The following is a 15,194-nucleotide window of genomic DNA, read 5'->3' as shown; positions in this document are numbered from 1 at the left end:
ACTATTTCTGGGTTAGCGGAGTGTGTAACCTGAAGCGTATGTACCCTGAAGCGTATGTAACCCAAGGTACCACTGTGCAAGGCTTCATCAACAGAGGTACAGTGTCCAGCTCAAGGGAAGTAATAGTACCACTCTATCCTGCCTTGGTCAGACCACACCAGGAACACTGTGACCAGTTCTGGGTGCCACAATTTAAGAAAGATATTGACAAGCTGGAACATGCGCAGAGGAGGGCAACCAGGATGATCAAGGGTCTGGAAACCAAGCCTTATGAGGAACGGTTGAGGGAGCTGAGTATGTTTAGCCTGGGAAAGAGGAGACTGAGAAGAGACATGATAGCCATCTTCAAATATCTAAAGGACCGTCACATGGAAAATGGAGCAAGTTTGTTTTCTCCTGCTCTGGGGGTTGGGTAGGATTCATACTAATGGTTTCAAGTTAAGGAAATTCAAGAAAGGAGATTCCAACTAAACACCAGGCAGAACATTCTGACAGTAAGAGCAGTTTGATAGTGGAACTGATTCCCTTGGGAGGTTGTGGAATCTCCTTCACAGTGGTTAGGTGTCCATTTGCCATGGATGCTTAGTTGAGATTCCTACATTGCAGGGGGTTGGGCTAGATGACCCTCAGGGCCCCTTCCAACTCTACAAATCTATGACACCCTCCAACATTCCTTGGATGGCCATATTTATTGTGAAGAGAGCAGATGTGGAGCCTCAATAGACCTGCTCCTGGCCCGGAATGGGATGTTGTGCCAACAATTGCTCCTATTTGCAATTGTTTTGCACTAAACACCACCTCAGGAGATATCAGGAGTGGATTTTCAGCAGGAAACTGGTGCTCAGCCGCAATCCATGAATACAGTACGTTCCCTATGGGGGCCATGCAGCTGTTTTTGCTTCAAAATAAATTGTCAATTTAAGCAAGGTTTTTAAAAAGCATGAGCACCATAGGGTTGTAGGCAATGCTCATCCTACTCAAGAGTAGACGCATTGAAACCTAAACCATTCAGTTCCATTAACTTCAGTGGGCCTACTCTGCATAGGCAACTCATAGTGTCTAGTTTGGTACTATGTGCTGGTGTTCAGGGTCACAGCATGGCAGAAGCCTGATGGAGTAGAGCTGGGTCGCTTATTGGTGATGTCACTAGTACGACCAAATTCATGTCTATGGCACAGGCAGAATCACATTCCAGAAAATGCTTTCAAGTCACAATGGGCCCTGGAGAGAGGAGGAGAGAGATATGTGCTCAACAAAAACAATTTGAGATTTGAGTGCTGGGGAAGTGCAGTAGACATGAATGAAGAGGACTATGTTCCATGCAGCAGCAATGTAGGGAAAAATCCTAGGAAACAGCAAGCAAAGCATTGCACAGTTGAAAGGATATCAATAGGTGACAGAGGCAGCTTGTAGTTGTTTTTTTGGCTCCTGGTTTTGCTACCAGGCCCTGACAATAAAGATGATATTATTATTATTATTATTATTATTATTATTATTATTATTATTATTATTATTATATCCCCCCCAAAAGAAATTATAATAATTTGGCTTCACCAGCAGTCTGAAATATGCATCACCAGTTGGTGGCTTTAGATTTGTTGATGTTTAATGCCCTTTAAACCTCTTGTGATTAACATTTGTAATGCTTCAACATGTTCCAGCTGTGAGCTAAGATTCAAGAGCCATTGAAAGAGCAGATGAATTGCGGCAGCTAGAGTGGTAACTGGGAGTGGCTGCTGAGAAAATATAACACTGGTCCTAAAGGATCTTCATCGGCTCCCAGCACATTTCCGAACACAATTCAAAGTATTGGTGCTGACCTTTAAAGCTCTAAATGGCCTGGGCCCAGTATACCTGATGGAGCGTCTCCACCCCCATCATTCTGCCCAGACACTGAGATCCAGCTTCCAAGGGCCTTCTGGTGGTTCCCTCACTGCGAGAAGTGAAGTTACATGGAACCAGGCAGAGGGCCTTCTTGGTAGTGGTGCCCACCCTGTGGAACGCCCTCCCATCAGATGTCAAAGAAATAAACAACCATCTGACGTTAAGAAGACATCTGAAGGCAGCCCTGTTTAGGGAAGTGTTTAATGTTTGAAGTTTTATTTTGCTTTTAATATTCTGTTGGAAGCCGCCCAGAGTGGCTGGGGAAACCCAGGCAGATGGCCATGGTAGAACTAATAAAATTATTATTATTATTATTATTACACTGTACCATCATGGATGCTGTCTTATAGGATACATGCACTGTGATTCACTTGTTTGTTGCAAGGGCAGCTCTGGCCGTGAGGTGGCACTCTTCTCTAAATCTCAGAGGCAAACCTTGGAATGCGTCCAAGTGTTTCCCATAACATTTTCCAGTAGTTCTGAAGACAGCAGCTAGGCACTGTGACTGCCACGGTTATTGCACAATGGATTTAAATTGAACACTTGCCCGACTCCTACAATACCCTCCTGCTGCTGTCCCTCATTCCTTCGGTAGAATGATTTTTCTCCAAATTCTAACTGATGCACACTTATTTTTTTCTCTTGGAGAAGCATTCAAAAGATGCATGCTTCCTCACAGCCTGAAATGGAATAATCCAGAAAATAAAAATAAAAATTCACGGGACGCTGCCAACTGTATAACATACCAAGTCCATGAAAGAGACAATGGAAACAGATATTCATGGGGCCTTTCCACAGCCCCCAATTGATTACAGTGGTACCTCGGTTCTCGAACGTCTTGGAAGTTGGAAGGTTTTGATCTTCGAACGCCGAAAACCCAGAAGTAACTGCATCGGTTTTCGAACGCTTTTTGGAAGTTGGATGTGACACGTGGCACTTTTTAAAACAACACATTTTATAGTCAGGGGGTGGCTGCTGAGTATGTACATGTTTACAGATGCTCATTTTATTATTTTTTACTATAAAAATGCATTAACCTTTTCTGCGGCAAAATGGTACTTACTCCAAGTAAATGATTTTTAGCATCGGGGCAGCAGAAGAACATTTCCTTCCATTTCTGTAGCCATAACGGTTCGAGCTATGAATTTAAAATGCCAAGCTGCACATGCTCAACACATTTATTTCATTTTTTTGAAGTCAGGGGGCGGGAAATTGTTCTATTTGGTTTTTTGCTCTCATATATCATGAAGGCAGACACAGATGTAAAGCATGGAACTCCATACAGATGGAGAATTAGGAAACACTATAGCAAAAAGATTTAAAATTCACTGCCTGTTACACAATAATAAAATAAAAACTTCATAAAAATGCTATATAGGTGGTACATGACCCCCAGCAAATTTGCCAAAATATATAAATCAAAGTTAAATCTATGCTGGAGGTGTAATCAAGGGGAAGGAATGATGTATCACATGTGGTGGGGTTGTGGCAAAATGAAAAAATTCTGGAACACTGTCTATGATGAATTTTAAAAAATGTTCAGACAAACTTTTGAGGAGAATCCTGAAGCTTTTCTTCTAGGCATTATGGCAACTGATATTTCAAAAGATAAATAAAGGATGTTCCTATATGCTGTAACAACAGCAAAAATGTTAATCACTAGAAATTGAAAGGGGGACAGGACACCAACAAAGGAAGAACTAAATTGTATGAGTATTTGGAATTAGCAAGAGTGACAGAGGCGCCAAACTTGAAAAGGAGTGGGAATGTGTAGAAGATTATCTGGGAAAACATTGTTCTCAAATAAAACCCTTGATATGTTTCAACTAAATTTTGCAAAGTAAAGATCAGATAGAGAAGATATATTATTATGTATTAGAAAGGCAATAAGTAAAAACAACACATTTGAAAAGAGAAAGAAGACAGAAGGTGGTGGGAAGTCCCTTGTGCAAAAATATTGTTATTGTTTGGCTTTACATGTTAAAGAGTGAATGGAATATGTATATGAATAACCAATTTAAAATTCAATAAAAAGCAGTTTAAAAAAAGATGTAAAGTATGGAATGTGGAGCGGGGAAGAGCTATGTAAATTGTGTGCTCCACAACTGAAATAATACTGTCTAAATCCTCTGCCTCCCCCGTAAGACCATTAAGTCCAGGGTCTTAAATTACCTAGCTGTGCTACTGGCTGCGTTCTGCAGCAACTCATCCTATGTGAAGCAAAACTGCAAAGCCTCACTATTACGAAGGCATGGATGAAAGTCACCAAATCCAGACCCTATAAGTGCCCCTATTTTCCAGGGACAGTCCCAGATTTACAGAAGCCATCCTGGTTTCTGATTTGATCCCAGAATGTCCCGCTTTTCCTTAGGGCGAGCCTATTTTCACTGGAGAAATGTTGGAGGAGATGCAAACACCACTAGTTTGTGCGGAAGAAAAAGCTATATTCTGTTGTTTGCTGTACAATTCAACCCACAATCTCCGGTAATCTGCACAACCACAGGCTTTCATTGTATTTCCCCGTGACCTTGAACGGAATCTCCCCCCCCGGAGCTTGTCAAGTTTGAGAACATAGGCGAGTTTCATGAAGCCAAATGGTACCCAATTTACTCAGGCCTTTGAACCCATGAAATTGTCCCTGCCAGAGACAAATCTAATAACAGCTAATTGCAGGCGCATGGCTCTGTACCGGAGGGGCAAAGGACTCTGTTGAGAACACAGGCAGCTGAAGGTCTTTTTTATTTTTATTTTAGTACAAGTGTTTATTATTCGTTTCCCAGTCAGTACATACAAATCAGGCATAGCTCCAAAAGGAGCCCGAGATGAGGTTAGCTCGCATGCGTTCTTTTTTATTTAAAAAAGTACTGAACGGCATCGTTACAATGAGACGATTAACAGCGTAAAACCAGGGTTCTCCCCGCCCCACATGCCTTAAGTTGTACACAGCCACATATAAGATGAATGTATAAATTATGTTGCCATACATGATATGTACAAGTTATCCTTGATAAAAGACACAGTGAGTCGTTGCTGTCAAGTAATTAAAACCTCCGTGTATGCTTAGGAGGGCAACTTTTTGTACCTCTGCAGTTTTTAGCACTCTTAGATCGTGGGCAGTGATTGGGCAGAAGCATTTCTGAAGGATGTGCAGCCCAAATGCTACTCAGCCAAGCTGATGTTGCTTGAAAAGTCTCCCTTGCAATCCTGCCCATTGCTGAAGAGAAGTGGACGAGGCATTACTCAAGGGAAATCATGTGAAGTGTCCAGGTTTGACAAATGCTTTCTGGCCTCCCCCCCCTTTTCATTTTTAGTTGTTGTGCTTTGGTGGGTTAACTGTTGCACATTTGTGTTTTCCCACGAGAAGGGTTTATGTATTGCTTTCTGTCCCTGCGACACCAAGGTACAAAACGCGGAGCAGTTCGTTGGGAAATCTGCCTAAGCAAATCCGACCTCGCCAACGGAAGGAGGGAGGGGAGAGTTAAAAGGGATTTTGGGAAAAGCTGAAACCAGACCTGTAAGGCAGGAGTGGCCAGCGTAGTATCTCCCAGACGTTGTTGAAATCAGCTCCCACCAGCCCCAGTGAGATTGGCCCATGGGTCAGGGATAGAATAATAGAATTGTAGAGTTGGAAGAGACGCCCAAGGGTCATCTATCCCAGCCCCCTGCTATGCAGGAATCTCAGCTAGAGCATCTCTGGCAGGTGGCCACCCAACCTCTGCTAAAAAACTTCCAAGGAAGGAGAATCCACAAGGGTGGTGGGAGATGGAATTCCAACAGCATCAAGAGGGCAACACACTGACTACCCCTGAGTAAAAGGATGCCCTGGAAATGAAATGACATTCCACTCATCCATTTAGACTTACTTGGATTCTCTTCTCACCCCCCAGAAATTCCTCCATTGCCAGCTGGACCATGGGCATAGCCAGGGGGGCGGGGTGTGTGTGTGCCAGCCCCGAATCAAGCAAGCAAATAAAAATACTTAGCTAAAAGTACTGTACTTTTCTGTGTATAAGACTAGGTTTTTCCTTTAAAAATCATGCTAAAAAGTGAGGGGGTGTGTGTCGTCTTATACATAGGTAGTGCATAGGGTGGACAGACGAGAGGCAGATTTTGCTGCGTGTGAGCGATTTTTGGCATTCCCTCCTAAATAAAGCTCAACAATCTTGGGTAAAGGTAAAGGGACCCCTGACTATTAAGTCCAGTTGTGGCCGACTCTGGGGTTGCAGTGCTCATCTCTCTTTATTGGCCGAGGGAGCCGGTGTATAGCTTCCGGGTCGTGGCCAGCATGACTAAGCCACTTCTGGTGAACCAGAGCAGTGCACGGAAATGCCGTTTACCTTCCCGTTGGAGTGGTACCTATTTATCTGCTTGCACTTTGACGTGCTTTTGAACTGCTAGGTTGGCAGGAGCAGGGACCGAGCAACAGGAGCTCACCCCGTCATGGGGATTCGAACCGCCAACCTTCTGATCAGCAAGTCCTAGGCTCTGTGGTTCAACCCACAGCGTCACCTGCGCTCCAAAATCCCCTCCAAAAAAGCTCAACAACTTTTCCCCATCTCCCCCCCTATTTTCTTAAATTTGAGTCCCCCAAAATAGGGGGCATCTTATACATGGGGGCGTCTTATACACAGAAAGGTACAGTAAGTTTTAGTTTTTATAAGTTGCAAGGTTTCAACTCCGAAGCTGAGCTGTGGTACACCATGCGGAAGGAGAAGAAACTCAGCAAAGAGCAGTTAAAAGAGCTGAACACAGCGGACCTAGTAAAAGAGGTGGAAATCTTTTTTACTGTGAAAAAGGCTCTTGCTCAGCCATTCATCCAGTACCCTGTGGAGAGTAAAGACCTGGTTAAGGTCAACGATGGACAGGGGAGTATCTCAATGGGCTGGGCTTACTGAGCGTGCCCAGAAAAACTGTGTGTGGGGGGGGGGGGAGAAGAAATTTGAGAAGGAAGTGCTGAAAAGGTTTTCAGCCAGTCCAAGAAAACTTGTTTTAGTTTAATTTTTTTTAAAGGATGAAAAAAGATGGGCCCTTTGTAATTTTGCAAAATATACCGCATGAAAAGCACTCCCTGATGATAATTTCTCATTTAAATTCCTAGTTTTCAAATGACTGAAGATTTTTGACAGATTTTTCTTAGCACTTGAGGTCAAAAAGAAAGCAATTTAAAACAGCTGTTGTTGAGACATTTCATTTTGAAATCTGCTAGACAGAGGTGGGTGTCCTGCCTGCCCCAACATAAATCCTGGCTACACCCATGAGCTGGACTTAACTCAGAGACACACACACAGACACAGAAGAAGGGTAGAAGAGAATTCTTCTCTTCAGTACTGGGTGGAAATGGAAAACCATGTTTCATTTCTATTGGCAGCCAAAGTTGTGCTACAATCGCTGCAGTGATGAGCACCAGTTCTAGTTTAAAAGGACTCCCTCGATTAGCATCGATAGCTTTCAAGAGTCTCTAAAGACAGTAGGTGTACCACAGTCCACGACTGGAGAAAAACAGAGGAGATATTACTCTCAAGGGAAATTGTACTAAGACACTGTCTGTCAGCAGCACCTTCATGGCAATGGTCAGAGCATTTTCTCCCTATTACATACCAACCCAATTTTCATTGTTATTTTTACCCACCTTGCCCCGCCCCAGCATACTGAGAGAAAAGAATGCTTGAATATGTCAAAGTTTTCCCCTGCACGGGCAATGGCATTTGATTAAGAAAAATCAGTGCTAAAAACAGAAATTTGTAAATTATTCAACATATTAAAAAATAACTCACCTCACGTGTAATTAATAAAAAAACCTTTTAAAAGACAAAAAAAAAAATGAGAGAGAGAGAGATAAAAAGAGGTTATGCTCTTTGGATAGCCGATATAAAAACACTGGAAAGAATAACAATAATTATTGTAATACGAAGAACAAACAAAATGCATAAAAGAACAAAACAAACCCAGTTTGTTCTAAAGAATACCTGAGGCCATTGAAGCAATGTTGGCTGAACTGCATGTTAATTCTAATAACCGATGACAAAGGGAGAATACTGAGTGTGGATCTCGTACCATTCTACACCAAACAGGTGCTATGAAAAGGGTAATGATGAAGATGATGAAGTAGCAGCCAGAAATAGGCTTTTTTTTGTGCAGAGACCTCTCTAGAGGAAAAAGGAAAATTCGCTCTAGCGGTTGGTATTGCATTTGACTCCAAAAAGTGGGGTGCGTTTTTCTTCCGTGGAAAGCAGCCCACTTCCCTTCGGTCACTGTACACAGCGAATCAGTGTTCTGTTTTACTTGTACAGTGAACTGGTCTTTGTTATTTGCTCCTAATAAAACAAACAAACAAACAAAATCAAAAAGGAAGCCCGAACCACACCATCAATGATGGTGGGGAAAACCCAGCCCTCAAGTCAGTGCAGAGAGAAAGCCTGTGCATAAACGTCCGACAGTCCAAACCCTAATTTCACCCTGTCTTTCCCCTGCCCCCCCAAAAAAAATAGGTTTGGGGAGGGCAATGCACTGGTGGCAGGAAGGGATCAAGAGGAAATGGCGAGTCGAGGAGGAGACTTCGGAGCAGTTCGCTCGAAGGATGGAAGCACCGGGTACCATCCTGTGTGTGCGAGAGAGGAAGACTAAACGTTGTGAGAGAGAAAAGGCTGTCGGTCGAGCACCTGGGAAGGTTATATCCGTAGTGCCAGCGGGTGTCTTCTTCAGCCGACTCCCTCTCAGAGAGCCCTTCTGCATCCCTGCGGAGGCAATTCTATTTCCCTGCAGTCCGTGCGCCTTCAAGTTGTCACTGGGTTTTCCACTATAGCAACATCGTATGTTGTGGGCTTTTGTCTACAAGGTGAGTGCTAGGCTGGAAATTGGGGGCCGTGCTGTCGCCTGTGATCATCATTAACCGATAGATAGGTGGCTCGCATACTTGGAGAATACTAGGCAGAGGAGAGAGAAGGGGGACAGGAATTATGCATCTTGCAGTTCTCAACACCGGCTTAGGATCATACTGACAAAGACTATGAGATGACCCTCCTCCCCAACCCCCACCATTAAATGTTTTTTTTAATTTTAATAAGAAGTCCTGCAGAAAGAACAGGGGGTGCTGCAAAAACAGTCCAGGACTCAGCTCTTGGAAGCTACGTCGTGCTTCACCCTAGGTCTCCTGTGGCTATAAAACAACATCCTAACCATTGGCAGCGGGTGGAGTGAAATGAGGAGGCAATAGAAAGGCACCCAGAAAAAAAGAGCGAAATGCTGGCAAGGGGGAATGGACCCGGTGTTATTTGGAAAAGAAAGCAGGAGAGTTGGGGGAAGTGGAAGCACACGAAACATCCTACTGAAAATAAGGACCTATGTTTTCTCCACCCAAGAGTTACAGGCAAAACAGGGGGCAGAGAGGACCACCATCTGTTCTGAAAACCCCTCTCAAGAACTTTGCAAAGCCAGCTCCAGAGTTAAGTTTTGTTTAATAAACAGGATAAACCAATATGGGCATCTCACCCATCTATTTTGTGGGACACGGTTCCTGCACTTCTGGTATTATTGGAAATATAAGGCTAAGGAAAACAGCTAGGTGGTTTTTTTTTGTTTTTCGTTTTAGGTGTCAGGTCTGAAAAATGTGTGTTGAGGGAAAAGAGCGTCTTCCAAATCACAGCATTAAGGAAAATGATTCACAGTCTTATTTTTCTGCAGCTTAAAAAAGCTCAAAAGCCTTTCCTTGGGGGATTTAAATTCCATTTAAATTGGGCTGTTCAGAGTGTGTGTGGGGGAGGGGGTTGAATTAATCCGACTGCACTTATAGTTTCATCATCACCCTTGAGCTTTTGCAGCTCCAGCCTCTGCAACAGCAGAGTCCCAATGTTTAAACACCCAATTTAAAAATAGTTCCCGTAAAAAGAAGGAAGAATTGTCACTTAGGATTAAAAAAATGGATGTTGTGGACGCTTGTATTTTAAGTGTAGCTCTTCTGCTCTTTTTGAATTACCATCAGGGTGGCAGTCCTGATGCATAGCCCAGGGTCTCGGTTCCCACCTACTGATGAAGCTACACATGGAGCTTTCCCAGACCAAGACTTTAGGAACAGCAGAAGCAGTTGTGAAGAAAGGAGTTCAGGGATATTTTTTCAATAAGTTTTGTGTCTTTGCTTCTCAATTTGTACGGTGTTATTTTATGCACTGTGACTTGCTGTTATTTTTTACTGACTATGGTTTAGAAATTATTTATTGCAATTGTTAAGAGTGAGATTGTTTAATTATTACTTCCTGATATTTTATTCTATTTTGCACTGTTATATTCTGATGGATGGTTGAACATTACTTTATTTGATACAAGTTGTTTATTTGAAAGTTATGTTTGTATCACGACAATTTCGTATTGGATCAGATTGTTATAAGGTGCATGTGATCTTTGTTGTTTCTTCAGCTTGTAAACCACCTGGTGTATAGTAATATAGAAAGGCGGTATACAGATTAAAAGTGAAATGAAAAAATGAAACGAAATGGGAGAGCCGCTGGTCCCCCATCACTGATTTGGTCACATTTGGGGTGAATGAAATAATGACATTCTGGAGTGGCTGGTTGAACACCTCTTATCAAAGAGGCTCAGTGTCCTGCTTGCATCAAAAATGTAATTTGCAGCAATGCTCTAAACTGAGTTACTGGATGATGCAAAATAAACCCAAAGGGTAATTGTGTAATTTTGTTAAATGAAGGCACACTGTTTTACTGATGCATGATTTTTTTGTTTTGTTACTTTGGAGTTATTCCAGTGGCGATTTTATAGATAGAATGCAATTATTATTATTATTATTATAATTCCTTCTCTAATTGGCCAATATGTACATCTAATTCATAGTTTCCCAAGTTGGGTCTCCAGCTGTTTTTGGACTACAACTCCCATCATCCCTAGGTAGCAGGACCAGTGGTCAGGGATGATGAGAAATGTAGTCCAAAAACAGCTGGAGACCCAAGTTTGGGAAACCCTGGTCTAGATAGCATAAGAGCAGGTGTTTGGTGCCCTCAGGTGCCTTTTGCTTTGCTTGAAAATGGGACTTCCCCCTCCCTTTCTGCTCTAAATTGAGCTCTTTAACTCAGAAAGAGGCAGGGCCCTGTTTGCACAAGGCAAAAAAGAGTGTGTCTTGCAGCACCTTGAAGGCCAACATATTCCCAGTGGCAAAAGCCCTCGTGGGACAGAGCCCGCTTTATCACATGCACACAGTTCTGTCCTCATTTGGCAGGTGGAGGGTGGTGATGGTGGAGAGTTGTTATTGCAAAGTGCAGCCAGAGACGCCCAAGGCATGCATGCAATGCGAGTGCCACATTATGAGCATGAGTTGCAAAAGAAATTCAGTCAAAGGAGTTCAAGATGCAGAGTAAGGAGGATCGACTCTTAAGTGATGATGAATAATGCACATAAAACACGTAAGAAAAGATGATTGCTTTCTGTAAGTGAGCAAGCCATTCCCAATCCCCATAGAGCCCCGTTCTGCTGCCATCAAACCTGCCAATGAACTCCAACATGGCAGCTTCATGCAAGAACCTGCCTTTTAACATTTTTCATCCCTTCTACCCCACTTTTTTCTGCAAAAAAACTTAAACCATGGTAAATCTTTTAGTCTTTTAAGGTGTTACGACTCTTCCCCCCCTTTTTTGTGTGCAATAGATTATCATGAGTAAACTCCATGGGAATTGGTCTACGAAGAACAGGGGGAAATCCCTAGCTGGGTAAAGCAGAATGAAACTGCAGCACTGATGTTTCATTGTACCATATTTGAAGAGCTTCTACTAATTGTCTATTCAAAGCAGCATTTGCTTGGGCAAATGTTTATTCCAAAACAACAACAACCAACCCTATTCACTTTACAGGTTCTCAGCATGCTGAGAGTTGGGGATCATTTGACCTGTAAACTAATCAAAGGGGTTTTTTTTTTTTAAAAAATTGCTCTAATTCAGGCACAGGCAAACTCGGCCCTCCAGATGTTTTGGGACTACAACTCCCATCATCCCTGACCACTGGTCCTGTTAGCTAGGGATGGTGGGAGTTGTAGTCCCCAAAACATCTGGAGGGCCGAGTTTGCCTATGCCTGCTCTAATTACTACACCATTCCCCAAATATACTGTACTTTTCCGTGTATAAGACTATGTTTTTTTCTTTAAAAATCATGCTAAAAAGTGGGGGTCATATTATACATGGATAGTGCACAGGGAGGGCATTTGATTGGTTGCTGCCGCAGCTGTCAGCAGCTGTTGTGCGTGTTATTGGTTGCTGCGTCAATGGGTGGTGTTGATTGGCTGACGCTCCGGCAGTTGGGCAGGTGATTGGCAGCTTCTGCCGATGATGGGACAGACAGGAGGTGGATTTCGCAATGTGTGCAGTTGAGGCAATCCTCCCTAAAAAAAGCTCAACCACCCTGGGTAGTCCCCGCCCAAAAAGCTCAACAACTCTGTGCCATCTCCCCCCATTTTCTTAAATTTGAGCCCCAAAGAATATGGGCGCGTCTTATACATGGGGGCGTCTTATAGACAGAAAAGTATGGTATGCAGCAGGCCTCAGTAATGCGAAATCTCAACCCTAGCAGCTTGAAATTCTGGGTGACTACCAAGCTTTGTTTTTTGCATTATCCCATTCTGGGGAAAACCTCCAGTTTCATCCATTGGAATCCACTAAACTAAGCACACCTACTGCAAATCAAAAGACTACAGGAACACTTTGAATTCTGGAGGTTCCCATGTTTATGAGGGTCAGGGGAAACGTACAGCACGCAGGGAAATGACGGGAAATCACCAGGGAGGGAAAATAAGCCAACTCCAGCCCCAAAACCAAGAAAAAACAGAAAACAGATAAGCAACTTACTCTTGAAGGGCAACATAGCTCCAAAACAGGAGATGCAAAAACAAAGCAAAAGTTAGCAGGCAAGATGTGTTTCAAAGGAACGTTATGCCAAACTTAATAAAGAGCTTTTGCTTAAGAGTGAAGCAAGTTTGCAGAAAAACATGGAAGGATTATTAAAAAACAAAAAAGGAGGAAAAAAGCAAGCAAAGGGTATATACTCATCTTCTAGATCAGGCATCCCCAACCGTTGGCCCTCCAGATATTTTGGACTATAATTCCCATCATCCCTGACCACCGGTCCTGTTAGCTAGGGATCATGGGAGTTGTAGGCCAAAACATCTGGAGCGCCGCAGGTTGGGGATGCCTGTTCTAGATGGTTAGAACTTGAGCAGTTGAACACAATTTTAAATGCACACAGGGATTTTTTTTTTTATGGCACTGTGTCACATGCTAATATATACAACACATAGAAAAGGTAATGCAAAGTCATCGACATCTATTGGCAAAACCGGCAAACGTTTGCAGGATATAACCTCACACCATGGGCTGCGAAGTACCAGTACTATAACACAGAGTTGCTCTCTGCCCTATTGCTACAAAGCTGCCCATAGCTTAGCCTGCAAGGATGGAGTCTCAATGGACTGCACCCTGTGTTGCCAAAAGGTGAGAGCGCTAAAACGGCTGTGGGAACAAGAAATGCCGGACTCAAAAAAGCAGGACTTCTTGCAGCAGTTTTCACCTTCCAGCAGATATGAATCTCTGGGTTAAGGACCGTCTTTTTTCCCTGAAAGGTGTGCATTCAGGGGAGGTTTCCCCCCTGGGCTTCTTTTCCTCATCTCTAGCATCAGAAACAAAACTATTTTGGCGTTTGACAAAAAGCAGGAGGCTTTCTCGTCCCGGGTTTTTTTTTTAATTAAAAAAAAATTATTTTTCAAAAATGCATTTTAATATAGAGAGGTTAGTAAAAGCAGAGGAAATGATAATAAAAAAGAGGGTCTGTTATAAAAATGATTTGGCCTCCGACGCCCACCGTACCGTGGGGGGAGGCGATCCTCTTCCAATCAGTGGGACGTTTTCATAGCGTGGGTTCCCACCAAAGAGCACAGCTTGGTTCCTGCAGGTAGAGAGGAGTTAAGATCAGGAGGGCAGTCTGTTGAAACGAACTCCGTTCTGAGCCTGCGGCTAGGAAACAACCCCCATTACATTCCTACACAAGCAACCGACTCGAGTTGTGTGTAGGGGGACAGAGGAGGAAGACGGGAAAGAAGAGACGCCAATTTAATAATGCTAGTTTTAATAATGCCAATCCTGTTCTTTGAAGCAGAGACAATCTATTCAACTAAAAAAATGTTGCTGGCCTGGTGCAGAGGCGGCAGAACGTCAGCCACAGTCCGTTGGGTTGACCTCTATGATTTCTTTCTTTCTTTTTTGTACATAAATTTTTATTAAATTTTCTGTTTTACAATTTAAACTACTCGTTTTTACATCCTTAAAATATCAGTGACTTCCCATCTTCTATTTCCACAGTTCATTTTACATATCATAAACCCCTGCATATTTTATAGAAACTATACCATTCAGTATTCCATTATTGCATCCACCGTAACTTATTTGCGCTGTTGACTTTATCTTAATGCTGCCTCCGTTTTCAGCGGCACACAGTTATTTCCCATATACTCAACAAGCATTTTCCAATCTTCTCTAAACGTATGTTCGTCTATGTTCTCTTATTCTATATGTTAAGTCTGCAAGCTTCACATATTCTGTCAACTGAAGTTGCCACTCTTCTTTGTTTGGGACCTCGCTTGTTTTCCATTTTTGGCCTAGGAAAACATGGGCTGCAGTCGTGGCATACTTAAATAACACTTTTTGACACCTGGGAATTTCCGTCAGTTGACCTCTATGATTTCTAGAAGACTAATATCTTCCCTTTTACTTTACCTCACACCTCAACAAGGAGTGAGGAATAGAGGAATGTACCAGCCAACACAATACCTGGATCGTTCCACAGCTCTGCCCTTTATAGGTGGAACTGATGAAGCAGAAAGGAGTCATGCTGGCAAGCAGCTCCTCCATTTTCTAGAGGTACCCGTTTACCTCAGTGAGGGATGCTGGCAGAGGTGAGGAGCAGGCTAGCAAGAGCTGCGAGACTAGAGCAATGAATTAAGGGGTGTGTGTGTTCTTCCGTTGGTCTACTAGAAGTCAGCCAGCGATAGATAAGAATGGGATGCAATCCACTTCCTGCCCACCTCTGGGCCTAGCAATTCTCAAATCTTATCCAAGCAAAGAGAAGGAATGGTAACTCTGTGCTAACCTGATGAAGATTTAATCAAAACAAGCCAGCAGCTCAGGAGGCAGTACACGAGTGATTCTACCACATGCAGCTATGCATGCACTATTGTGCCACAGTCCATTCACAAGACTGTACAGATCTCTGCACGTCCATAGGGAAACTACTTGTTTGAAAACCTTGTCCCCTGGTTCCAATCTCC

The 15,194-nt window shown here is 43.0% G+C and overlaps 1 protein-coding gene across 2 annotated transcripts in view; it reads right to left on the bottom strand.

The window, feature by feature from the left end:
* Positions 1-5,182: 5,182 nt before the first annotated feature.
* The window catches only part of TTYH2 (tweety family member 2), an 82,475-nt gene continuing 72,463 nt past the window's right edge, over positions 5,183-15,194 (bottom strand). For both annotated transcript variants that reach the window (XM_082212570.1, XM_082212571.1), the window contains exons 13-14: positions 13,738-13,816; positions 5,183-8,807 (exon numbers count right to left, since the gene is read on the bottom strand). In XM_082212570.1, coding sequence (XP_082068696.1) covers positions 8,727-8,807; positions 13,738-13,816 — 160 coding nt within the window. In that variant the 3' untranslated portion in view covers positions 5,183-8,726. The remainder of the gene's footprint in view (positions 8,808-13,737; positions 13,817-15,194) is intronic.

Source organism: Podarcis vaucheri, assembly GCF_965113315.1.
Source record: "Podarcis vaucheri genome assembly, chromosome: 2".
Taxonomy (NCBI): Eukaryota; Metazoa; Chordata; class Lepidosauria; order Squamata; family Lacertidae; genus Podarcis; species Podarcis vaucheri.
This window is presented reverse-complemented; position numbering and strand designations above follow the sequence as displayed.